General features: G+C 42.1%; 2 protein-coding genes across 3 annotated transcripts in view; one reads left to right on the top strand and one right to left on the bottom strand.

The window, feature by feature from the left end:
- Positions 1-164: 164 nt before the first annotated feature.
- Positions 165-27,831, bottom strand: LOC145425783 (butyrophilin-like protein 2). Of its 2 annotated transcripts, XM_080299140.1 has the most exons (6): positions 27,523-27,831; positions 22,923-23,252; positions 22,001-22,339; positions 17,745-18,074; positions 9,549-9,881; positions 165-1,112 (listed from the first exon to the last, which is right to left on the bottom strand). In XM_080299140.1, the coding sequence occupies exons 1-6, from the start codon at positions 27,581-27,583 to the stop codon at positions 922-924; spliced, it is 1,584 nt and encodes a 527-aa protein (XP_080155266.1). In that variant the 5' UTR covers positions 27,584-27,831; the 3' UTR covers positions 165-921. The 2 variants fall into 2 exon arrangements, with proteins under 2 accessions (XP_080155266.1, XP_080155267.1); XM_080299141.1 differs by lacking the exon at positions 165-1,112 and having other exon boundaries at positions 9,541-9,881.
- Positions 21,641-27,841, top strand: part of LOC145425781 (uncharacterized) — a 95,631-nt gene continuing 89,430 nt past the window's right edge. Inside the window, exon 1 of the mRNA XM_080299112.1 lies at positions 21,641-21,782. Coding sequence (XP_080155238.1) covers positions 21,642-21,782 — 141 coding nt within the window. The 5' untranslated portion in view covers position 21,641. The remainder of the gene's footprint in view (positions 21,783-27,841) is intronic.

The raw sequence follows: 27,841 nt of genomic DNA, 5'->3' as shown, positions 1-27,841 counted from the left end.
CGCGAAGGACGGGTCCTCAGGTAGACGCAGCCCCTGAATTTGGACACCCCCGTTGTTTCCGGCCGGACAATAAGAACGGTGACATTTTACTTATTTTATCCGATAAATAAACATTGTAAAATTCAAGTTTTTTGTATATATATGTGTACCCCCCCTCCCTCCCCAAACATCCCTTTTGAATGTCTCCCTAATTCTGAGGTCTCAAGGTTGGCAACTATTCGTTCTAAGCAGATTGATGTATACATGAATGCAGGTGATGATCAGTGAAAAATGGAACAGATGCAGAGAACGCAGTATAGGGTCCTGTGGTTGTTGTGGGAACAGTCTTTTAGTTATTGTTCACGAGTCCGACAGCAGAGGGGAAGAAACTGTTCTTATGGCAGAGATGGGAGTCTGCAGCCAATCACCTTCTCAGCAGAGCGCACAACACGCTGCAGTCTCTGTTTGTCCCTGATGGTGGCTCCAGCGTACCACACGGTGAAGGAGGAGGTGAGGATGGACTCGATGATTGCAGTGCGTAGAATTGCAGAATTGCATTATCATGCTAGTTGGCAGGTTAAATTTCTTCAGCTGCCTCAGGAAGTACATCCTCTGCTGGGCCTTCTGCTGGAGTGGCGCTTATCCCAGATATACTAGGGCAAGAGCCAGGGTACACCTTTAATCAAACCTTTATACGTCCTGAAATGAGTCAAACATCATTCAGTTTAAGCTGATCAATGGATTCTGAGGCAGATTAGCATACATGTACATGTTTTGGTTTGTTTGTTTGTTTTAACAAGCAGCTGCTGAACCTGAAGATAAAATTCAATGAACAGACTGAAGATGAATAAACTGTAGTTCAGAGTCACTGACAGACAGCACAGACACACACTGTTGGTCCGAGTCTGAACGTGATGATCATCAGACAAATGAGAAATCACATCAAATTCTAGATGTCTGACGTTCACAGCCATCTGGTGGATCTTCAGATATAGGTTGATATGAATCCTGATTTTGTTTTATATGTTTTCTGATGATAAAAAATAAAACAGCAGCAACAAGAAGCACAGCAGGAACTGATAGACCAACTATCAGTACAACAGATCCATCGTCTGTGTGTCCTCCTGATTGACCTGCAGGTGAGAAACAGGTGTCAGCTGTCAGCTGTCAGGTAGGTGAAAAACAAAAAATCCCCAAACAAGCTCTTGGCAACAAGTGGAAGGAAAAAACTCCCTTTGACCAGGAAGAAACCTCCAGCACAACAAGGCTCAGGGAAGGGCACCCATCCCATGACCAGTTGGAGTGACAGAGGACAAAAGATAGCCAGAGATTAACAATAATTACATATTAAATGCAGAAATGTGTAAAAGCATAGTTGAAGGAAATGGTGACTGAAGAAGAAAAAATCCCCAGGAGTTGTAATGTTATGTGCACATTAAGCATTTTAGCATCTCCTAGTGGTTAGCTTGGAGACTGCGGTCAAGTGAATTTTTCTTTGTTTGGCTTGGCTTCCTTCCTATTGGATGTTTAGGGTCACATGAGTGGGGTAATACAGGAAGCCATTTTAGTATTGGGATTTTCACCGTGTGGCGTGCTAGAAGTTTCTCTGTTTAATCCTTCAGCATCCATCTGTGTTATGCTATGGAGAAGCTTTGTTTGTAGGTTTTAATTGTGTTTCATCGTTATGACTAGTAAGTGATGCATATGACCTGGTCATCACCCATGGGCTGTCCACCAGCGTGTCCTCTGTTGTTGACTTGGCTGTCTCTGACCACTACTGTGTGTTTTTTAACATCACCGGTTTTATTCAGCGGGAGACCTCGGTGCGAACTGTGAGGAGGCGCTATCTAACCTCTGAAGTGGCTGCAAATTTTACCAGGGTTTTAGACGAATGCCCCCCTGTGATTTTACCTGCACCCTGCGATTTGATTTTTAATCATTTCAACAGCAAACTGAAGAAAAGCCTTGACTCCGTTGCTCCACTCACCACCAAAAAGATTAACGTAAAACATGCATCACCCTGGAGAAACGAAGAAGTCAAAAAACTCAAAAGAAATTGCAGGGCAGCAGAAAGGAGATGGAGGAAAAATAAAAATACTATCAACCATCAAATATTTTTGCGAGCAACTTAAAATGTACAATAATACATTAAGGAAGTCAAGAAATTCATACTTCGCCAAAATAATCAGTATTAACAAAAATAATCCCAAGGTCCTCTTTTCCACCATAGATCATTTATTTAACCCTGATTTTAACAGCTCCCAAAGAACCCCCACAGACTCGCTCTGTGAGCAGTTTGCAGACCACGTCAGGGGAAAGATCAGCGCCATCAGATCTGATATTTTATCTAATCGTGATATGATTTTAAACACATCTGAGGGCTCGATTGTACCTGAGGAGACACTGGACAGCTTTGTCCTGGTTAATGCTGAGAACCTTCAGAAAGTTTTCTCCACAGTGAGACCCACCACATGTCTTTTAGATCCAATCCCTTCTTCACTCTTTAAAACACTTTATGGATTTTTTGAGGCTGAGCTTTTATACATGATGAATTGCTCTCTTCAGTTGGGTGTCTTCCCTGCTGCCTTTAAAACGGCGGTGGTGAGACCCCTTCTGAAGAAGAGCAATTTGGATTGTAATGATTTTAATAACTACAGACCTGTATCCAACTTACCATTTTTAAGTAAAATCTTAGAAAAACTTGTTTTTACTCAGATTACTGATTTTCTCAATGATAGACAGATCCTGGAGATATTCCAGTCTGGATTTAGGGTGAACCACAGCACAGAGACGGCTCTCCTAAAGGTTTTAAATGATCTTAGATGTAACTGGGACTCCCAAAAGCTCTCAGTCCTGGTGCTACTGGATCTAAGCGCAGCCTTTGATACAGTAGACCACGCTATTCTTTTAAACAGACTGAAACACATGGTAGGCCTCTCTGGTGCTGTACATAACTGGTTCACTTCCTATCTCTCTGACAGATCTTTTATGGTGAGTATGGATACATGCTCCTCTAAGATCCATAGAATGACATGTGGTGTGCCTCAAGGGTCGGTTCTAGGCCCTGTACTTTTTAATTTGTATATGCTCCCTCTCGGCAGTGTCATCAGGAGGCATGGAGTGAACTTCCACAGTTACGCTGATGACACGCAGCTGTACATCTCCGTGTCTCCTGATGACACCAGACCAATGGATGCCCTTTTTAACTGTATCTTAGATATACGATCTTGGATGGCAGAAAACTTTTTACAGCTTAACCAGGACAAGACTGAAGTTTTAATCGTCGGTCCTGAGGCTCAGAGAGAGAAACTCTTGTCTAAATTAGAGGCATTTTCGCTATGTCCTTCGCTACAAGTGAAAAACCTGGGTGTTATTTTTGACTCTGAGCTTGGTTTTATCCCACATGTTAAACATGTAACCAAAATTGGATTTTATCATCTAAAAAATATAGCCAGAGTCCGCCCTATTCTCTCTCGGGCCAACACGGAGATGTTGATGCATGCTTTTATTACCAGTCGCATTGATTACTGTAATGCCCTGCTCTCTGGTCTTCCTAAGAAGAATATTTCAACTTTACAACTTTTGCTAAACTCGGCAGCTCGTGTGCTGACGAAGACCAGAGGGCGGGCCCACATTACACCGGTTTTAGAATCGCTGCACTGGCTCCCCGTGTGTTTCAGGATCGATTTTAAAGTTCTTTTATTGTTTTTTAAATGTCTTAATGGTCTTGGGCCTTCTTATCTCTCAGATCTGCTTTTACCATACGAACCCTCGCGGACCCTGAGGTCCTCTGGTACTGGCCTTTTGATTGTCCCTAAAGTCAGGACACATACTCACGGAGAGGCAGCTTTTCAGTGGTATGGTATGGGCTCAAAATGTGGTCATAAATATTTTGTACTTGTAAAAAAGATTTGTATGTGTAAAAAAGATTTGTACTTGTAAAAAAGATTTGTATGTGTAAAAAAGATTTGTGTGTGCGTAAAAAAGATTTGTGTGTGCGTAAAAAAGATTTGTGTGTGTAAAAAAGATTTGTGTGTGCGTAAAAAAAGATTTGTGTGTGCGTAAAAAAGATTTGTGTGTGCGTAAAAAAGATTTGTATGTGTAAAAAAGATTTGTGTGTGCGTAAAATAGATTTGTGTGTGGACTTAGAAAAAAAATCCCTGCAAGTTACAAGTACGGATTTTGACCCTATTTTTCTTCCCTTCATCTGATTGGTCAATGTCATGTCAATCACAAATGTAACAATCCAATCAGAGAACAGATGGGTTTGGCTGTCGAGGGGCGCTTTTTTTTGAACTGCAGGTCTTTCAAGGGAATAAATGCCCTTTTACATGCCAACCCAGCATTTTCCTTCATCACCACGAAGGAAAACAGTCTGTGGTCGTCCGAGTTTGGTGATTTTTGTGTCACAGGTCTACGTGTTTAATGCAGGGACTTCCACAGCCTTTTCAACAGCGCTGCGGACCGCGGGGTGGGGGCGGGCAGTGTTTTGGAAATGACAGTCTTCATTACAAAGCTTTCTTCGTTATGAATTAGCATACATGTTTTTATTGAACATTTGAAGAACCAGCAAAAGAAACAAACTCTTGTAGAGGACACAAAGTCAGAGATAGAAAAGACAAGGAGCAGGTGCATCTAGTACAGGTAGAGCTGCTGCAAAAACCCACAGAGCCCAGCAGCCAGCGTAACAAATTCTGGATCCTTTGCTTTTAGTTAGCAGTTAGCATTAGCAGCACATCCTGCGTCCGATGTAAATTGACTTTTATGCTGCGCACTGTGACTCACAGCAATGGTCCTGGGTCAGCCCTGACTTTGTGTTAAACTAATCCTAAAGTAATAATGGTATTTTTAACCACTGATATACCACAACTTTTTCCTTTCAACAGCTACTGAAAGTTAGGGGACCTAGCTGCTATCGGATATTTATATAGCGATCCTCCGGCTTCAAACTGTATCACCCTTCAAGGACCTGCAGTTCAAAAAAAAGCGCCCCTCGACAGCCAAACCCATCTGTTCTCTGATTGGATTGTTACATTTGTGATTGACATGACATTGACCAATCAGATGAAAGGAAGAAAAATAGGGTCAAAATCCGTACTTGTAACTTGCAGGGGTTTTTTTTCTAAGTCCACACACAAATCTTTTTTGCGCACACACAAATCTTTTTTACACATACAAATCTTTTTTACGCACACACAAATCTTTTTTACGCACACACAAATCTTTTTTACGCACACACAAATTTTTTTTACACATACAAATCTTTTTTACGCACACACAAATCTTTTTTACAAGTACAAATCTTTTTTACACATACAAATCTTTTTTACAAGTACAAAATATTTATGACCACATTTTGAGCCCATAGTATGGTCCTCGTCTGTGGAACAGCCTGCCGGAGGAGCTCAGGGCCGCAGAGAACGTACATGTTTTTAAGAACAGGCTCAAGACCCACCTTTTTAATTTAGCTTTTACTTAGCGTTAATTTATTTTATGCTTATTTATTCTATCCTGTTATTCTATTATTAATTTAGGCTTTACCTAATATTTATTGATTTTATTCTTATTCATTTTTTAATCTTCTTACTCTATTTATATTTATATTTATATTGTATCCTGTTCTTATTTATTTTATCATTTTACCCTGTATATATCCTATTGTGTCATATCTCCAGTGTTTCCTCGGAGGGCGCTCTCTGCACCGGGGCTGTGATTGACCGTGGCTGCTGGGTCTCTGGGGGTCCTCTCAGCCTGGCTGGGGGGCTCCTTGGCCTCCCTCCTGCTGTGTGCCCAGCCTGGAGGCTGCGGTCTGTGACCGGCTCCCGGTGCAGACGGGTCCCTGTTATAGTGTTTCCTCACTTGGCTCATGCGAGCCCAGCCCAATTTTTACTCTTTAAGTGTGTGTATGTGTGTGTGTGTGTGTGTGTGTGGGGGGGGGGGGGGGGGGGGGATATGTGTGTATTCACATCATTTATGTTAATGAGAGTGTGGGGAGTGAGTTGGAGGGTGGGGTGGGCTGCTTTTAACTATGTAAAGCACTTTGTGCTACATTTTTTTGTATGAAAAGTGCTTTATAAATAAAGATTGATTGATTGTATATATATAAATCTCTCCAAATATCAATCAAAGGTCCTTCTCAAAGAATTAACATATTGTGATAAGGTTCATTATTGTCTGTAATGTACTGATAAACATTAGACTTTCATATATTTTAGATTTATTACACACAACTGAAGTAGTTCAAGCCTTTTATTGTTATATATACATATATATACACACATACATATATATATACATATACATATATACACACACACATATATATATATATATATATATATATATATATATATATGCACACATATACATATGTATATAAAAAAAAAAACACCCAGCACGCCCCTGCGGGCGGTTTATCCTTCAAGCTCGGGTCCTCTACCAGAGGCCTGGGAGCTTGAGGGTCCTGCGCAGTATCTTAGCTGTTCCCAGGACTGCGCTCTTCTGGACAGAGATCTCCGATGTTATTCCCGGGATCTGCTGGAGCCACTCGCCTAGCTTGGGAGTCACCGCACCTAGTGCTCCGATTACCACGGGGACCACCATTACCTTCACCCTCCACATCCTCTCGAGCTCTTCTCTGAGCCCTTGGTATTTCTCCAGCTTCTCGTGTTCCTTCTTCCTGATGTTGCTGTCATTCGGAACCGCTACATCGATCACTACGGCCGTCTTCTTCTGTTTGTCTACCACCACTATGTCCGGTTGGTTAGCCACCACCATTTTGTCCGTCTGTATCTGGAAGTCCCACAGGATCTTAGCTCGGTCATTCTCCACCACCCTTGGGGGCATCTCCCATTTTGACCTCAGGACTTCCAGGTTATACTCGGCACAGATGTTCCTGTACACTATGCCGGCCACTTGGTTATGGCGTTCCATGTATGCCTTGCCTGCTAGCATCTTGCACCCTGCTGTTATGTGCTGGATTGTCTCTGGGGCATCTTTACACAGCCTGCACCTGGGGTCTTGCCTGGTGTGATAGACCCCAGCCTCTATGGATCTTGTACTCAGAGCTTGTTCTTGTGCTGCCATGATTAGTGCCTCTGTGCTGTCTTTCAGTCCAGCTTTGTCCAGCCACTGGTAGGATTTCTCGATATCAGCCACCTCCTCTATCTGCCGGTGGTACATACCGTGCAGGGGCCTGTCCTTCCATGATGGTTCCTCGTCTCCCTCCTCTTTCTTGGGTTTCTGCTGCCTGAGGTATTCACTGAGCACTCGGTCAGTTGGGGCCATCTTCCCAATGTATTCTTGGATGTTCGTTGTCTCATCCTGGACTGTGGTGCTGACACTCACCAGTCCCCGGCCCCCTTCCTTCCGCTTAGCGTACAGCCTCAGGGTGCTGGACTTGGGGTGAAACCCTCCATGCATGGTAAGGAGCTTTCTTGTCTTTATGTCAGTGGCTTCTATCTCCTCCTTTGGCCAGCCTATTACCCCAGCAGGGTACCTGATCACGGGCAGGGCATACGTGTTGATGGCCCGGATCTTGTTCTTACCATTCAGCTGACTCCTCAGGACTTGCCTGACCCTCTGCAGGTACTTGGTGGTTGCAGCCTTTCTAGCGGCCTCTTCATGGTTCCCATTTGCCTGCGGGATCCCCAGGTACTTGTAACTGTCCTCTATGTCTGCAATGTTGCCTTCTGGTAGTTCAATCCCCTCAGTTCTGACTACCTTCCCTCTCTTTGTTACCATCCGACTACACTTCTCCAGTCCGAACGACATTCCAATGTCATTGCTGTATAGCCTGGTAGTGTGGATCAGTGAATCGATGTCTCGTTCACTCTTGGCATACAGCTTGATGTCATCCATGTACAGGAGGTGGCTGACAACTGCTCCGTTCCGTAGTCGGTATCCGTAGCCAGTCTTGTTAATGATCTCACTGAGGGGGTTCAGGCCTATGCAGAACAGCAGTGGGGACAGAGCATCTCCTTGGTAGATCCCGCACTTGATGGTGACTTGTGCTATGGGCTTGGAGTTGGCCTCTAGTGTTGTACGCCACATCCCCATTGAGTTCCTGATGAAGGCTCTTAGGGTCCCATTGATCTTGCACAATTCTAGGCATTCCAGTATCCAGCTGTGGGGCATTGAGTCATAGGCCTTCTTGTAATCAATCCAGGCAGTGCACAGGTTGGTCAGTCTGGTCTTGCAGTCTCGGCTGACTGTTCTGTCTACCAGTAGCTGGTGTTTTGCGCCTCTGGTATTCTTGCCAATTCCTTTCTGTGTCCCACTCATGTATTGACCCATGTGCCTGTTCATCTTAGCCGATATGATGCCTGACAGGAGCTTCCATGTAGTACTGAGGCAGGTTATTGGTCAGTAGTTGGAGGGGACCGGTCCCTTCTTGGGGTCCTTGGGGATCAGGACCGTCCGACCTTCGGTTAGCCATTCCGGGTGTCTCTCGTTAACTAGCAGCTGGTTCATTTGTGCTGCCAGACACTCGTGGAGTGCAGTCAGCTTCTTTAGCCAGTAGGCGTGAACCAAGTCGGGCCCTGGTGCTGTCCAACTCTTCATACTGGAGACCCTTTCTTGGATATCTGCCACTGTGATGGTTACTGGACCCTGTATATATATATATATATATATATATATATATATATATATATATATATATATACACATATATATATATATACACATATATATATACACATATATACACACATACATATATGTGTGTATATATATATATAGTAGTGTAAAGATGCCCCAGAGACAATCCAGCACATAACAGCAGGGTGCAAGATGCTAGCAGGCAAGGCATACATGGAACGCCATAACCAAGTGGCCGGCATAGTGTACAGGAACATCTGTGCCGAGTATAACCTAGAAGTCCCGAGGTCAAAATGGGAGATGCCCCCAAGGGTGGTGGAGAATGACCGAGCTAAGATCCTGTGGGACTTCCAGATACAGACGGACAAAATGGTGGTGGCTAACCAACCGGACATAGTGGTGGTAGACAAACAGAAGAAGACGGCCGTAGTGATCGATGTAGCGGTTCCGAATGACAGCAATATCAGGAAGAAGGAACACGAGAAGCTGGAGAAATACCAAGGGCTCAGAGAAGAGCTCGAGAGGATGTGGAGGGTGAAGGTAACGGTGGTCCCCGTGGTAATCGGAGCACTAGGTGCGGTGACTCCCAAGCTAGGCGAGTGGCTCCAGCAGATCCCGGGAATAACATCGGAGATCTCTGTCCAGAAGAGCGCAGTCCTGGGAACAGCTAAGATACTGCGCAGGACCCTCAAGCTCCCAGGCCTCTGGTAGAGGACCCGAGCTTGAAGGATAAACCGCCCGCAGGGGCGTGCTGGGTGTTGTATATATATATGTGTGTGTGTATATGTCTTTGTTTCTGGTCTAACCAAACAATGCTGCTCTACAACTCTAGACTACCAGCCACAAAGACAACAGCTGGAGAAACATCTATCTATCTCTGACATCCACCAGCTCATCCATACAACAAACAAACATCAACAACCAGGAAGCAGCTTCACCTCTGATCACACTCAACTCTACTCACTCACCTGGAATGACAATTAGGCTGATGATGCTGAGTTCCCATGAGTGTGTTCCTCCCATGAAGACAAGACACTCATATATTTCTGTGTCATTAATCGTCACATTCCTCAGAATCAAAGACACGTCTCCATCCTTCATCTGTCTGTCCTGCAGATCCACCCGATTTTTAAAAGATGGATGCTGGTTGGATGGATCAACGTGCCCGTGTTGATACAAAAGAACATATTCTGACTCCAGGTCAGTTCTTCTCCACTCTACACTTGTGTTGTTGTTGTTGTTTGGAGCTCGACATGTCAGAGTGACGTCCTGTCCAGGCTTGGCTGTGATGATTTTCTCAGCTGTAAGAGGAAACAACACAGAGCAGAGAGGTTAACGAGATAAAACTATAACCTACTGGATATGATATATTCGTTTGCTGCAAGGGAAAAAATGTGCATTCCTCGAATGAGTAGAAGCAGTGCTGGACTGGGACAAAAAATCAGCCCGGGCATTTTGACTAGAGACCGGCCCACCAGGTATTATAGGAAAAACCATAAAGCCTTTGAATGAAAAAAAAACAGTGTACATCACTGTGACAACAGCGATGGAGGGGGGGCGCGGGATGAAAAGGGGGGGGGGGGGGGGAAACAACGCTTGGACACTGCTAGCACAGACGCCTACAGAAACACAAAGCAGGAGATAAAGCATAGCTGAATATGTTTCCAAACCAACTTCATTCTAAGCCAAAGACTAGTAAAATATGGTGAAGCATATCTTCTCTTTGGTTTCACCTGCACAAGTGCCAAGGTAGGTCTCCCCTGCAGAATTGGTTTCTGCAGGGAGCAGCGCTGGGCTGTAGTGATGGTAAATTTGATTCTTTTTACTGAAACGAGTTTTAATGAGTCACTCACCAAAGTGAATCGTGTTTTTTGAGTCATTTGATTCACTGAGTCAGTTGACCAGAGAGTGCAAAAAATGTACATTTTCACTCAAACTTAATTTGTTTCTCTTTTCATGTAAATCCTACTGCTAAGATGAGTGATTCTAAAAGAAAAAAAACTATTTTATAGAGCAAAAAAGAGCAAAAACATTTCTAAAATTAAGCAATTTCCTATCAAAATTGCTTAATAAACATTTATTTGTTTTGTTTTATTTTATTTTATTTTATTTTTTATTTTATTAGTATTTTCCTTAAATGTGTCAAATATATATTTTCTCATCTAAATGTCCACTGAGCTGTGAGCCAGGGGGCGTTAATGCGCCTTAACATTGGTTGCCAACCAAGAAGAAGAAAAAGCTGTGAGCCAGGAGGGAGGGGGTGAGCGAGTCCTTAGTGATTCGCTTACGCTTACGATTCAGCACAGGAGGGAGGGGGTGAGTAGCTCAAATGTGCTGTTAGCATGTTAGCAGAGCGATGCTACTGTGAACCGAGGAGCTATTTTCTTGATGTGAGCTTCTACTCAGGGTTTTTTCTTCCAGTTCAGAGCAGAAATTTTTTTGTTACGATACTGAATGTTGTGTTTTTCTCCACAATTTTAATTATAAGCTAGATACATTGCTGCTAACAGCAACAGGAATGAGTCAGTGAGTCAGTTGGGCTTGTGAATCATGATTCATGAGTCAGTAAAGTGATTCTCGAGTATTGAACGATTCGTTCATGATTCGCGCATCACTACTGATTTGTTTAAATCACGACAGTACAACAGTATCCCACATTCGTGATTTTTAGTTCACAAATACTTCTTGTAATGAATAACTACTCCTGACATTTTGGAGATATACATACTATACTATACTTTATACAGTAAAGTTGCAGCAGGATACAAATAATATCAGGCTGATCCTGCACGATTTGTTCCCCGGTTCAAATCATGGACTAACAGTATCCCACAGCTGTTTATGTTTTTAAACCCATTTTGCACAGAGAGGCACTGTTGGAAAAATGTATTGATAGCAATGTTGAATATTATTACACAGGAAAAAAAACAACTACACGTAAAATAATCACATCGTGACGCCTCTGCCTTTGTAAATGGAGGGACAGTAACTGCGTGTTTATGTAAGCGTGTAAAACCTGCAGATAGTCAGATTAACAGCATTTTGTCTCTATCTGCCATTCTGCTATTCATCTCATCTCTACAACTCTAGACTATCATCTCTCATCATCTCTCGCTTTGAGAAAAACGGCTGAGGACAATCAAACTGAATTCCTAGACAAGGTATGTGAAACGCTAAAAGAGAACTTCTATGTGGACGACTGTTTAAAGAGTGTGGCCTCCACCTCAGATGCTGTTGATTTGGTCAAAGATCTTTCAGCACTCTGTCAAAGGTGAGGATTTACACTGGCCAAGTGTGTCAGTAACAATCGCACCCTGTTGCGAAGTATCTCAGAGGAGCAAAGGGCTAAAGACTTGAAAGGATTAAATCTTGACAGAGACAAACTTCCGGTAGAAAGAGCTCTGGACTTGCAGTGGTGTGTGGAAACTGATACATTCAACTTCAAAATGGATGTTCCTCAAAAATCCTGTACTAGGCGTGGAATGTTATCAATATCAAGTTCTATTTATGATCCATTGGGATTTCTTGCACCAGTCCTGCTGCCTGCCAAAAGAATGCAGCAGGAGCTTTGCAAAAGGAAACTGGGATGGGATGATCCAATACCCCAAACCATGTTGCAAAAGTGGAGAAGTTGGCTCAGGGATTTGCAAATGCTTTCCCATTTCAAGGTTAAAAGGTGTATACAACCAAGAGAGTTTGGACTTCTCTCACATGCACAACTACACCATTTTTCAGATGCTGGTGAATCTGGATATGGAACTGTGTCATATCTGCGCATGCAAGACAATAGGAAATCCATCCACGTAGCATTCTTGATGGGCAAGGCAAGGGTAACACCACTAAAACCTGTCACTATTCCACGTCTGGAACTAACAGCTGCTGTAGTTGCCATCCGAGTGGATCTCATGTTAAGGGCTCAGTTGAGAATGAAACTCGAGCAATCTGTATTTTGGACAGATAGTACATCTGTACTCAAATATATAATGAATGAGGATAAACAATTCCTTACCTTTGTGGCAAACAGAGTCTCATTCATTGCAACTGCAACTAAACAATCACAATGGAGATATGTAAGCTCAAAGGAAAATCCAGCAGATGATGCTACAAGAGGGCTCAAGGCTGGGAACATTGTTCATAGCAGCCGCTGGATCGCAGGACCATGCTTTCTGCAAAAGTCACAAAGTGATTGGCCAACCAATCTAATGGAATGCTTCTTAGAACCAGAGGACCCTGAAGTCAAAGGTGAGGCCACAGTAAATGTTACTCAAGTAAAAGACTTGCTTGATGCTACATGTCAATTGAAGACTGCAACCTAACTCAGATAACCCAATTTGTAAAGGTACTACAAAGGAGAAAGTAAAGAAAACACAACTGTATAGACTATCTTCAAAGGATCTTTTGGAAGCTGAGCTTGCCATTATTAGATTTTGCCAGCAACAAAGATTTGGAGAGGAGATTGCTACGTTGTCAAGTGGGAAAGGTTCTGTGAGCAGGCACAGCTCAATTTATAGATTAGATCCTTATCTTGATGATGAACGCCTCTTAAGAGTTGGGGGACGACTGACAAAGGGCTCCTTACCAGAAGAAATGAAGCATCCCTTTGTTCTTGCAAAGGATCAACATGTAGCAAGTCTCATCCTAAAGCACATTCATCAACAGCTTGGTCATAGCGGTCGTAACCACACCTTATCCACACTAAGGAGAAAATACTGGATCACAAAGGCCAACTCAGCCGTAAGGAAGGTTATCGCAGAATGTAATTTTTGCAGAAAATATCACGGAAAAGCCTTGGAGCAAAAGATGTCAGATTTACCCAAGGAAAGAATTTTGCCAGATAACCCACCATTCAATAATGTCGGAGTTGATTACGTCGGACCTATGGAAGTGAAAAGAGGACGAGGTAAAGCTAAACGCTATGGAGGCATTTTCACCTGTTTAGCCAGCCGAGCAGTGCACTTGGAAGTGGCTAGCTCTCTAAGCACAAATGCCTGCATTAATGCTTTGCGCCGTTTTGTGAGTCGAAGAGGTCAAGTCGCTCACATCCAATGGAACCAACTTTGTTGGAGCAGACAGAGAGTTAAGGGAGGCTCTTGAATCGCTGAAACATACCCAAATAGCGGATGCTTTCCGACACATTGGAATAAAATGGAATTTTAATCCGCCTGGAGCATCACATCATGGTGGAATTTGGGAACGGATAATTCGTATGGTCAGAAAGATTCTGAGATCCATTCTTCAGCAACAACAGTTGGACGACGGTAGATTAAATACGGTTCTGTGTGAAATTGAAGCAATTTTAAATGACAGACCCATGACAAAGCTTTCTGATGATCCAAAGAACCTAGAGCCACTTACACCAAATCACATCCTTCTGATGAAAGGAAAACCATCTTTACCACCCGGACTATTTGACCCTCTGGATTAGGAATGGGTATTGTTTAGGTTTTATCCGATACCGGTGCCAAATCGGTACTTTAGAAACGGTGCCGGTGCTCAAACGGTGCTCAAACCGGTGCTTAAAGAATGGAGAACACAAAATTGGTCCAAAAACCTCTGATGTTCAGCTGTTTTTTTTGTAAAAAGATAACAATGTTAGCCTTTTCTGCAGCTATGGGGCATATATGGTATCACTCTTGGCTGGAAGCAGTGCTTAAACAATGGAAAAAACACAAACTTTGTCCAAAAACCTCTCATGTTTAGCTGTTTCCCTCTTTTTCTTTGGTCATTTTAGCCTTTTTGGCCAGGGTGCAGGGAGTATCTGCCATCAAACAAGAAGACAGCCGCATGTAGCTATGATGATGTTTGCTAGTTCACCTTACATGCATTAATGTAATAACGTGGTTAGCCTACTCAACATAAATTACACACGAACAACATTAAGCTACTCACGCAGAGAAGAACGGCTGCTGCTGCCATCATCATCCGTCATCATTTCTGCTACACTGGCAGGGCTAGGGGCCAGGACTCTCCTCTTCAGGTTTTTGGGGGATGTTGCTAAATCCGGGTCCGATAACAGGCACCACACCCGCAGCAGATGTGCTCGGTGTGAGGTCTCACAGCAAGCTATCAAATACGGCGCATTTCTCGGCTTTTAAAAAAAAAACGCTGGCGCGTCGCCAGGTGTTTCATCGGATTTGAGGTGTTACCTCCTTTGACAGTATCACAGTATCAGCTTAAAGCACTTGTTGCAGGCTGCTGAGTTTGCATCTTTTGCTGTGAAGTACAGCCAGACTTTTGACCGCTTCGCCTTGGGCATTTTTAATCTGTAGCTCTGCTCTAAAAGAAGGTACGTACCTGGACCCGCCTACTATCCTCAGAAACGTAAAATGATTGGCTAGAAGTGTATCACAGCTCAGGAAAAAAAAGCACCGAAATAAAGCACCGAAATAAAGCACCGAAATGTGCGCTGCTTTTCGGTCTGGTTACTACCGTTTATGTCAGAACCGGTGCCATGACACCGGTACCTATTCCTACTCAGGATATGTATCTGAAGAGAAGATGGAAACAGGCTCAGTACATCTCAGATCTTTTTTGGAAACGTTGAATACGTGAATACCTGCCTTTGTTACAGGAGAGACAAAAATGGAACCAAAAGAAGAAGAATCTAAAACCTGGAGATACAGTCATTATAATGGATTCTTCTGCACCACGTGGTTCCTGGCCACTTGGAAGAGTTCTGGAAACCATTCGTGACAAAAAAGGACTTGTGCGATCTGCACGTTTAAAAACAAAGACTAATATTCTGGAAAGACCTGTAACTAAACTTTGCTTGTTACATGAGACTGTAATCTAAAAGTGTGTTTAAGTGCTCTATTACCTATGTTTATTTATGTGAATGTATATGTCGAAAGTGGACTGTATTAGTGGCTCCTTATTTTCTTTGTGATTAGAATTGCCATGTCTGATAGCCATTGCAATTAAGGGCCGGGGTGTAGGAGCCATTCTTGGGTTAATACCTTATGTGGTCGCTAGAGGTGACCTTTTTCTGTTTTGTTTATGTAAAGGTATTTAAGGTAGACGCATGTAATCAGCGCCAGGTGTGTTGTTAATTGTACGAAGGCAAACAGTTTGTGACCGTTGCGCTGTTATCTTAAGATGATATGGGAATAAAGACCAAAAAGGACAAGATAAGTACTGCTGGACTTATTGGACTGTTTACTTAATTCATCCATACCAGTGACGTCGCGTCACCCTCCGTTAACGACCACCTCGGTGGCTTCAAGCGTAGGCTTAGCCTCTACAGTCAGATTGTTATCTGTCACCCCAAGAGCATGTGTTGTAGTTAAAGGTATTAAATCATCAGAATTTTGTTTACAGAAATCAACAAGACAGGGGACCTGATTTCACCATTAATTTTTGCTTTAGCAATTGAACCACTGGCTGAGGCAATTAGAAATAATCAAAGGTATATCTGGATACCAAATTCAAGGATTTGAATTCAAAATTTTACTATACACAGATGATGTTCTGTTGTTTGTCACCAATCCGCAGGATTCCATACCCTCTGTAATGTCTACTATAGAAACCTTTGTATATATGTCCGGGTAATATGAATAAAACTATTGCGGGAATGTTTGTATGTCTTTTGAGGTCCAAAAGAAATATGGAATACATCAAATGGATTTTTTTTTTGCATTTTTACAGGCACGTCACTTAATTACTTCAAGTTTGATACTTTGCACAATACAATGCAACTAGGACCCATGGAGAATTTCTTTTTACACTTAATTGCAGATAAAAGTACTATAAGAGTTTTACAGTTTTACAATACACTACAAGGCCATAACAAACATAATATTGGAAAACTTATCAGGAGTTGGGAGGGAGAACTCCAGTGTCATTGTGATGATCATGCCTGGAGTGAGTGCATACAATCTGTGCATTCTTTGTTTCTTAATAAAAGATTTAAAGAAACACAATATAAAATTTTACATAGACAGTATAGAACGCCTATTTTTCTGAATAAAATTGATCCAGTAGTTCATTACAATGTACTAAATGTAAATCTGAGGCAGGGACGAATTGTCTTTGGACTTTCTCAAAAATTCTGGCTCTGTATAACAAAAGAATTAAAGGTATATTTAAAAGCAGAATACAAAAATATCCAGCTCAGTATTTATTGGGGTTGCCAACTTGCCAAATTTCCAGATAAAAACAAATACAAACTATTATGTAAATGATTGTTTTTGGCAAGAAAATGTATTCTTTTCAATTGGATCAATGAAAAAACCACCAACAATAACTCAATGGTACAAAGAAATCTTTAGAGTCTTACCAATGGAAAGACTGAGTGCAAAACTACGCAGTAATGACGATATCTTTTTGGCTATATGGCACCCTCTAATGCTCAGGTGTCAAACTCTGGCCCACGGGCCAAATTTGGCCCGCAGCCTAATTACATTTGGCCCGCAAAGCCATACCAAATTACTATTAGAGCTGGCCTACTGGTATTATACAGCTAATATATATATTGTCTAGTATTAAGCTTTGCTTGTTCCATATTCAGTTTTTCAGCAAAACTTGTTTGAGTCCATAAGAAGAGATTCATTCTTATATCTGGAGGAAGATTTTTTTTTTTCAATAAATATTAATGTTAGCCCGCGACTTTGTTCCAGTTTTGAATTTTGGTCCACTGTGTATTTGAGTTTGACACCCCTGCTAATGGATTAATTACTTGATGATCTGAGGGAAATTATATTAAGAGGGCCAGCCCCACTTCAATGGCAGGATGGGTTTTTCAGAGATGGGTAAAATAAATGGGTGGTAATCCCAATTATTTACCATACTGTATTAGTTTTCCTTTTACATGTCTCAGACTGCTTATTGTGTTGTTTTTTGTTTTGGGGGGTTTCTTTTGTTTTTGTTTTTTTGTTCATCTTCTTGTTTTTGTTGTTGTGCTTGTTGTTGTTTATTAAATCAAAAAATCTAAATAAAGAGATTAAATTTAAAAAAAATTACATTATTAACGGATGGCTAATGTGGCTATTTGGTAAGAGAAAGATGCTGCTCTACAACTCTAGACTACCAGTCACAAGGACAACAGCTGGAGAAACATCTGTCTAACTCTGACATCCACCAGCTCATCCATACAACAAACACACATCAACAACCAGGAAGCAGCTTCACCTCTGATCACACACACACACTCAACTCTACTCACTCACCTGGAAGGATGATCAAATCAATGCTCTGCCTCCATGCCTGTGTTCCACCTATCAATAAACTACACTCATATATTCCATCATCAGCAGTCGTCACATTCCTCAGGATCAAAGACACGTCTCCATCCTTCATCTGTCTGTCATGCAGATCCACCCGATTCTTAAAAGATGGATGCTGGTTGGCTGGAACAGACTGCCCATCCCGATGCAAAAACACATATTTATCTCCCAGGTCAGCTTTGCTCCACTCTACAACTGTGATGTTGTTGTTGTTTGAGTCTCGACATGGCAGAGTGACGTTCTGTCCAGACTCAGCTATGATAATTTTTTCAGCTGTAAGAGCAAACAACACAGAGCACAGAGGTTAAAGTTATACAAGTATAACTATGACTCAAATTATTTACTTTAAATATGTTGCTTATTTCGGTGGCACAGTGGTTAATACTGTTGTCTCACTGCAAGAAGGTCCTGAATTCAATTCCACCATCAGGCCGGGGTCTGTGTGGAGTTTGCATGTTCTCCCAGTGCAAATGATCATCTGTCTCTGTATGTTAGCCCTGTGGCAGACTGGCGACCTGTGCAGAATGTACCAGTGGGGGGCGTGGCCTACAGTGCCATGCAGGTGCATCCGCCTCATCTGCATGGCACCGTAGGCCACACCCCGCCATAGTACCCTACCTCTCGACAGCTGGGATAGGCTCCACTCGGGTAATTGCTAATAGTTGTATAGCTAGCATTAATACGTGTGTGTGGGATCGGCTAACATTTATGATAGCTGACCTTCAAACATTCCACTAAAAGTATTTTCAGTGTTGTGAACATTAACTACTCCAGCTGTTAGTAAGGGGAGGGGCTGTGAGACTACCCATCTGTAGAGGTGTGTGAAGTTGCGTTTCAGCCAGAGGAGGCAAAGAGTTGCACCTATTCATACTGTTACAGGTAAATATAAAATTCAGCTTTTTAACTCAATTGTATTTATTTTTAATCAGCAGTGGTACATCCTACACTTCTTCTACACAACTGTGCACGTATGTACAAGCATATACTCACATCAAAACTACACAAAGTAGCCATCAAACAGCATATTACAGGAAGCATGCATAGATACATATAAAGGAAAAGTATACATAAGCACTCTTTGGTCTTATGGTCCTTATTCCCCGTGCCGTCCATAGATAAGTGTGTGTGTGTGTGTGTGTGTGTGTGTGTGTGTGTGTGTGTGTGTGTGTGTGTGTGTGTGTGTGTGTGTGTGTGTGTGTGTGTGTGTGTGTGCGCACGCGCGATGAGTAAAAGAGAGGGCTCTTAAAATTAGGTGGTGTTCTCTTTTTTTTTTTTTTTTTCCTGTCCCGTTTGGCTCTTTTGCCATCAGAATTATTGTCTAAAGGCAAAGAAAGATGCCCAACGGATTTACTTTACCAAATGGACCATCCCAGCCTTGCCGTAATGGTCTACTTGATTCACCTTTGATTCACCTATTGTTTATTTTATTTTTTATTTTCACTTGCTAGATACGGGACAGACTTGAATGAGGAAAAGACAGGGAAGAAAGAAAGAGGCAAAAAAAATAACAGCGGAGAAGAGGGACGGGGATAAAGGGCAAAAAACAAAAACCAATAGAATAAGCAGACAAAAAATGCATATATCGATCACCTGGATCAGCTGTTGAGAAAGAAAAAAGAAAACAAGCAGAAGAAAACGAGAGTAATATAATAAACAACATCACAATGATATATGGGAATATAACAGTAAATACTAAATATTAAACATTATTGTGCAGCACATAAGATCAACAGAACACAGTGTGCTTTGAGGTAGGAGCCAAAAAGGGTGTAGTTTGTGGGTGTGATCACCCGTGGTACACCTGTGAGCATGGACGCGCTTGTTTTTAAAAGGTTCCTTCATGTAATGATCTGCTAGAGGGTGTGGGGGGGCCACAGCCCCGTCCTCCAGGGCATGAAGCAGGTATGGAGGAGATCAAAACTCCAGACATCCAGAGGCCCTCAGAACACAAGAGACCAAGGAAGACCCACAGAGGGGCAGCCGCGCCACTGTCCCAGAAAGAGCTGAGGAGAGTCCCAGATGAGGGCTCACTGAGCAGCCGCGGAGCAGAAGCCAGGGGGAGTTGCAGTGAGAGAGGCCGAGGGCACCCCACTCCCAAAGTGGCCCGAGCGAGCCCCAGGCTCCAGTCTCCAGGCACCGATAAGCAGCCACCAAGGAGTGAGTCGGTGTGTACCTGGACGCCCATCCCCCACTCAACCAACGTGGAGACAGACATAGAGAGACACTGTACACACAATCACACTCCCCAAGCGTACTCTAAGCCCTGGGTCGGTTAGGTGGTGTTCTCATTGTATTAATGAAGGTAGCATGGGTCCCCACAGTTTCTCAAAAACAGGTTTCTCTAGTCCAGGGGTGCCCAAGTCCAGTCCTCGATACCGTCCTGCAGCTTTTAGATGCATGCATCCTTGTTCCGACACACCTGATTCAAATGAATGGCTTGTTACCACGCCTTGGGCAAACTTGATGGCATGCTGAAGAGGTAATCCAACCAATACAGCAGCACGCTGCAGCTGTATTGAGTTAGATAGTACAGAGTTAGAGAGCAAGAGAAAGAGCAAGACAAAAGGAGACTAATTCATAGCTGCTCTACAACTCTAGACTACCAGCCACAAAGACAACAGCTGGAGAAACATCTGTCTACCTTTTACCATTTACCTCTGACATCCACCAGCTCATACAACAAACACACATCAACAACCAGGGGCCCGTTCTTCGTACGTCGCTCACTACATCCAAGATCAAATGACACATCCAAGATCAAATCATCGCGCTAACCGTGAGCTCGCTAATCCGGTTCCCCGAACACACCTGTTGTTGACGATTAGTACAGCTGGACGCAGTAATGTGACATCACTGGGTGTCGTAAAAGGGGCTACGCATCGATAGTAGAAACATTGATCGGCAACCCTCTGATTGGTCGGCGAAAATGTCGAAGGAGCGCGTTCGGTATTTTCCGGCAGCAGAGCAAGAACTCTTGATTGAGGGATTTCAGGAGTTTCAGAGTTTAATTAAAACGCAAGGGAACACTGCAAAGGCTGCAAAAGCAAGGAGAGAGGGCTGGCAGAAAGTTGCTGACAAATTAAACTCGTAAGTAATTTAATAATAACAATAATAATGGATTGGATTTATATAGCGCTTTTCAAGGCACCCAAAGCGCTTTACAATACCACTATTCAGTCACTTTATTATTTATTTATAGATTTATTATATTACACTATATTATCCAATATTATATTACATTATATTATATTATATTACATTATATCCCCTTTCACATTAGAGCCACGACAGGACCCACTAGAACATGGGAACAAGTAAAAGTGAAATATAAGAATATTCTACAGAATGGTAATATTTATCACTTATATTGCTTTTAGTCTCTTGGAAAGAGACCCTGAAATAATCTGTTTGTTTGTTTATAACAGCAACCAAGAAAAGGGCAGAGCAAAAAAAGACAGGTGGTGGTCCTGCACCCCCTCGTCAACAAGTTGGTTAAGTAAATAATACCCTCACGGGAAAATCGATATCTCTCAATGAGCACACTGTCGCGCTGAGCTAAAGGATCCTGTCTATCCCGCAATATACGCTGAATTCTGAGGACTCTCCTTATCAATCTTGCACCTTCCGCAATGGGTGGCTCCGTATATGGACAGGACATGGCTGCGACAGGCTTCCCAAATCCACCTTCGCTTTTATAGCCGTGGTCTCTCATCTTGATTATACGAAGTAATTTACAATTACTACTCTGAAATATGAATTACATCTGTAATAATCACATACATGTAATAGAATGTTAATAGTACATTTCCCTTTTTTAGGAAATGACCTGTATGTATCTGTATGAAATCAATAAAAGGATCAAGTGCTGCATTATCTTTAGTTACATTGATGTTATTTATTTATGGTGAAACAGTGGTGGAATATCGCTGTTGCATTCGTATAAATGACGCGGACATACCTGAGTGGCCGCGATCTAATCCTGTTTACATAAAGTAAACCTGCTCCCGAGCAGGTTTACGCTTACGGCTCTGTTGCTATGACAGCAAGTCCCGGATGAGCTTCGGGGAACCGAACGATCCAAGATCACGCGAAATCGTCAACAATCTAATCCAACTAACTTACTTAGCGCGGTACAAAGAACGGGCCCCTGGAAGCAGCTTCACCTCTGATCACACACACACTCAACTCTACTCACTCACCTGGAGGATCAACAATCAGACTGAGGCTGCTGCTGAGCCTCCATGATTGTGCTCCTTCCATGAAAAATTGGCACTTGTATAATCCACTATCAGTAGCTGTCACATTCTTCAGAATCAAAGATATGTCTCCATCCTTTATCTGGTCGTTCTGCAGATCCACCCGGTTCTTAAAAGATTGATGCTGGTTGGCTGGAACAAGCTGCCCATGTTGGTACAAAAGCACATATTCTGATTCCAGGCCAGCTCTTCTCCACTCTACGCTTGTGTTGTTCTTGTTGTTTGGAGCTCGGCATGTGAGAGTGACATTCTGTCCAGACTCAGCTGTGATGATTTTCTGGTCTGAAAGAGGAAACAACACAGAGCAAAGAGGTTAAAGGTCAACGTAAACTATGATCGGAATTATTATTCTAAAAATGTTTATTTCCGTTGATATTGAGTTTTTGGTCACTCCCAGTGACAATCTTAAGCTCCTCCTGCCATTTTATTAGTGCCACTATCTTAAACCATAAGTCATATCCAGTCTGACTATAATTATGTAAAGCTTCCCTTTCTTTCTTGCTGCTATCCTGTCTCAAACTGTCCCATATACTTGTCTCCACTCACTCCACCTTTCATGCAGTTTCTTCTTCACCTCTCTTGTGCATCATCCATTGCTTTGGACTCCAGGTCCAATCCCCCTACTGTTCACATTTCCATCTGTGTCCGTTATATTCTGTTTTTCTTCTGCCCACTTTCATTCCTCTTCTCTCAAGAGCATGCTTTCCCCTCTCAGGCTTTCCTCCACTTGCTCTCTACTCTCACTACAGATCATAATGTCATCTGCAAACATCATAGTACATAGTGATTCATGACTGATCTCATCTATCAGTCTGTACATCTAAAAGAAGAACAAGCTCAGACCAGATACTTGAAGTAATCTCACCTGGAAAAACAGTTAGGTGGATGATGCTGATGAACTTCCATGAGAGGGTTTCTTCAATGAAGACATGACACTTATATGTTCCATCATCAGCAGTGTTCACATCCTTCAGAATCAAAGACACGTCTCCATCCTTCATCTGTCTGTCCTGCAGATCCACCCGGTTCATAAAAGATGGATGCTGGCTGTCTGGAACAAAACTCCCATTCTGGTACAAAAGAACATATTTCTCTACCAGGTCAGCTCTGCTCCACTTTACACTTGAGTTGTTGTTTGGAGCTCGACATGGCAGGGTGACGTTCTGTCCAGACTCAGCTGTGATGTATTTCTGGTCTGAAAGAGGAAACGACACACATCAGAGAGGCCTCAGTGATAATATGATCCTTACCATATGGAGCACCAGCAGGGCTGGACTGATAATCTGGAATACAGGGCATTTTCCCCAATACACTTTTGGGCCAATGGTCCTGCGCATCGGCCGCACAAGCACTGACAGCTAGTAATGTGTCATGCTTTGTAGTGAAGCAGAAGACTCTCAACAGTAGTGTGTTTCCACAGTAGGCTATTTAACTGTCGTCCCAAATATACCACACAGAGCATAATTTCTATGGTGAACGTAAACGCAGTTATGATCAGTGAACAAAGTCCAGACTGCGTGTTTTGTGGTCTGTTTTGTGCCTCGGGTTTCTCATTGGCTCACACTAGTGATGGCCAAATGAAGCTTTCTGAAGCATTGAAGCTTGTATTAAAAAACGATTCAGTACTCGAAGCTTTTCAACACAGTCCTCTCTGGTGACATCTGGTGGCCAAAAATATGAAGAGCAGCTTGAATCCACAAAATAAAACCAACTGCTTCGTAATGAGTGCCCACTCTACAGAGTGGGATTCTGTCTGATGTTGGGCCACCGTTGTGTTGCTTTAAACGTCTATTTTTTGGGGTGACAAAAATGTTGTTTATTTCTTTAATAAAGAATTTTGACCAGTAAACTCTCCGTGTTTAAACATGCACCATGGTGTGGTCTTTCTTTGCTTGTGACTTCTTGATGTTGGTAAATACAATAATTGAAAAATACCACGTTACATATATATACATATAATAATGTAAAACACATTATGGAGTATGCTTCTGCTGTGAGGTCTTGCCTCCATGCAGGTATGCAATTAATCGCCGGAGGGGTGTATTTATAAATAATATTATATTAAGGAAATTTTCCCAGACATATTTTTGACCTGGGGGTAGAATTGATTGTGAAATGGAAAAGGAAAATGCTTATGAACTTGCAAATTAAAAACATGATGCATTTTTATTTAAAAAGAGAATTTGTTCTAGTGTGCGATGGCCGAACCTGTTCCTTTTCGTGGAGATAATTTCTCCTGCCTTAAGGAACATCCCTTCACATGGCCCAGAGGAGGCTGGGGCGCAGAGAAACTGGTAGAGATGCAGTTATACAGTCTACCTGGGCCCCACCAACTATCAGCTAAAGAGAATAAATAAATCCAATTGCTGCACATTTGGCAGACTAACATTTTCAGATTAATTAAACAATAAAATATATATTTTTACAACATTACATGTAAAGAATCAAGTGGAAGTTTTTCTAAAGTTATTTAATGATATTTATATTATGGAAGCAGATGTTTGACATTTTACCTTTTTCCCGTTTTCAGATATAATAAACACGCACAAAACAAAAGCAAACGGCCAGAACACAAAGCTGGAAAACCCACCCGATTGACAAAATCAACTCAAAACACTCCCACACAACAGAACCTCCTCTCTTCCTCGCTGGCTCCAAATCTCTCAGTAGAAATATCAGTGGTTCGCTATCTGTCACTAGTGATGGCCCGCTTGAAGCTGACGCTCCGGAGCGTGTGTCGAAAAAAACAACACACTGGTTCAGAAGCACTGTGTCGAGGCTTGCTTCGTTTGGCAAAAGTCACGTGACCAGTGACGTCCGAATCTTCATTACGCACGTAACTGCTTCGGTACCTGATTCAAACGGATATAAGGAAGTGAATCATCCACGGGATTCGTGGAGTGTGTTGATGGTGACAGAGAGCGACGAGGTGATCATTCCACTGACAGATATGGAGCCAGCGAGGAAGAGAGGACGTTCTGGCGTGTGGGAATATTTTGAGTTGATTTTGCTCAATTCATTTTATCTGCCGAAGTGAAAAACTTGAAATGTCCAAAATCATGTTTTCATAATGTAAATATCATTACAGCATATGACTTTAGGAACACTTCCATGTGAATTAAAGCTAATGAAGACTACAACAATGTATTTGACACTATACGTACATGACATTGCTACACAGTTTAGAAAATCATTTTGTTTATTGTTTTTAGGTGATAGTCTGCAGGACCCAGGAATACCTGCATATCTACCAGCTTGCAGTGTGGTTCCTGCACTCCACAGCCTCTTCTGTTCCATGCAAGTGGATTTTCTCCAAGGCAGGAGAAACTATTTCTAAGAAAAGAAACAGACTCAGCCAGCACACAGTAACACTAATCCTCTTTTTAAATGTAAATAACAAAAGGGCTACCTGAAATAGATCATGTTTTTACTTTGCAAGTTCTTGATTAGGGGTGGGTTTTGATTATCGCTTTTCTGATTACAATCCATACTAAATTGAATAAAGTGATATTGATTCATTACAATCCTGTGTCGATTTGTAAATTAACGTTATCATGCCTGAAACGCCAGCATATCAGGTTAAACCTCACAACATGTCGTCAAACACCAAACAGCTAAAACAGTAACTGGGAGCAGGTTTACGGATTCTGCATACAAACGTGAACACAGAGCGCGGACCCGACGCGTCAGAATCAGATTTTGATGTGTCGGCGGGTCCGCGCTGTGTTTGCCTCTGTTTTTTGTCGCTGGCTTCTGCAGCTGCAGGTTTCATAACTCTCTGTTTACATCTCTAATTAAGTCTCACATGTGTCAGCTTTCTTTTAATAGATACGAAATTATGGATATATACTGTTAAATGATCAGACTTGTAATATTTCTGACTGAGGCAAAACTTTCCAGATTCCAATCAAATTGAATCGGATCCTGTATCGAATCAAAATGATTCTACAAATCAGTGACGATGCAGCCGTACTCAGCTTCCTAAGCATTTTCCCTTTCCAGTTCACAATCAATCCCACCCCTAGGTCAAAAATATGTATAGGACAATTGGCCTAATCTAATATTTTGTATGAACCTGTCCAGCTGTCCAGTGATTAAACGACAAGTAGATGGAGGCAGGACTTCACAGCAGGGGCATACTCCATAATGTGCTGTGCATTCTCATATGTATATTATATATATTGCTCACTTATTGTATTTACCAACATCAAGGAGTTATGAGCAAAGAAAGGCCACCATAGTGCATGTTTAAATAGGGAAAGTTTATTGATCAAAATGTATTACGCAAATACGCATTACATTTTTTTCAGCCCCCCAATCGAGAAAACAAAACCAATTACATGTTCAAAGCAACGGAACGGTGGCCCAATATCAGAGAGAACTCCACTCTTGAGTGAGCAGTGATGATTGAGCAGTCAGTTTTATTTTGCAGATTCAAGCTGCTCTTCAAAATTTTCACCACCAGATGTCACCGGAGAGGACTGTGTTGAAAAGCTTCGAGTAATGAACCGTTTTTCAATACAAGCTTCAGTGCTTCGGAAAGCTTCATTTGGCCATCACTATCTGTCACCATCAAACACTCCACAAAACCCGCGAATGATTCACTTCCTTATAAACCATTGAATCAGATACCGAAGCAGTTAGGTTCTAAATGAAGCTTCGGACGTCACTGATCACGTGACTCTGGCTAAACGAATCAAGCTTAGACACAGTGCTTCTGAAGCAGTGTGTTGATTTTTTTGACACACGCACCGGAGCTTCAGCTTCAAGCGGGCCATCACTAGCAAAAAGCATATAAATATGACTGACACCCGTAAACGAAGCAGCGTCTGGCTGCAGTTTAAAGAAGAAGCAGATACTCACTAAGAGGAGAAACCGCATCAGCCATCCAAGCATTTTGATTGCACATGATTTTTCTGAATGTAAACTGAGTACAAATTGTTTGGCTGCTGAGTTTGGTTCTGTTTCTGTTCTGTGGATTTGTTTGCAGTGGCGTGTGTGTTAAATTAAAAGTTTGGTTAAAATATTAAAGAAAAGTAAGAATGCCTGCTGTCCATGCTGTTGTAACAGAAAAAATACAGAAAATTAGGCAATTATAAGGCTTCTCATAGAAACACTAAATGCGAAAGGATTTATCAACACACGAAACATTCATATTTGCCAAGTAAGGCTAAAATATGAGGCTACAGATGATAATAAATTAAGAGCCATTTGAGAGCCCAATGGCCAATCAAATTTCTTAATGCGACAGACACCTCCCCTACCTACGTTGTAGTAAGGTAGAAGTGGTCAAAAGGTGGAGCTGAAAAGCTGAGAGAAAGCAATAAAAGAAAAGAAAAATAGATTCAGCAAATGTGACAAATTAACAAACTGCATTGTGAACAGCAGTACCAGAAACCACTTATTTATCTACAACTAGAGATTAGAAGAAAAATATCACGTAGTTTCTAAAAGTTAAATCTCACCTGTAGTTACAAACACGAAGAAACCGAAAATCCACCAGAGTGATTTAGATACAGCAGACATTTCCGTGTTTTCTAGGTCTGCTGAACCGACGTTTAGATTGTTCTCAGTTTCTTGTGACGTTGCGATTTTTCCTTTTCAACAAAATAAATTTACGTTTAGATAAAGTAGAAAGTCACCGATTAAAATAACAGATCTAAATTTCAGCTGCTCGCTCAAACTCGAAACATTCAGTGTTAAGGACGCGACATTAGTGCGACGGTTGGTGGGTCGGATCAGAATGAGGTGTGGCTGAAAGCAGAGACGTGTTCTACGACGCCA

The sequence above is a fragment of the Astatotilapia calliptera genome, chromosome 3 (assembly GCF_964374335.1).
Source record: "Astatotilapia calliptera chromosome 3, fAstCal68.1, whole genome shotgun sequence".
NCBI classification, from domain to species: Eukaryota; Metazoa; Chordata; class Actinopteri; order Cichliformes; family Cichlidae; genus Astatotilapia; species Astatotilapia calliptera.
The sequence above is the reverse complement of the archived record's forward strand: the minus strand, read 5'-3'. Positions and strand labels throughout refer to the sequence as shown.

Bases quoted from the DNA above. Each gene is read 5' to 3' on its own strand.
- LOC145425783 (XM_080299140.1), bottom strand. From the start codon at position 27,583: ATGTCTGCTGTATCTAAATCACTCTGGTGGATTTTCGGTTTCTTCGTG. The intron at 22,340-22,922 runs GTGAGATTACTT...TTCCTCTTTCAG, and splicing joins CCACCTAACTGTTTTTCCAG to ACCAGAAAATCATCACAGCT. The intron at 9,882-17,744 runs GTGAGTGAGTAG...TTCCTCTTACAG, and splicing joins TGATTTGATCATCCTTCCAG to CTGAGAAAATCATCACAGCC.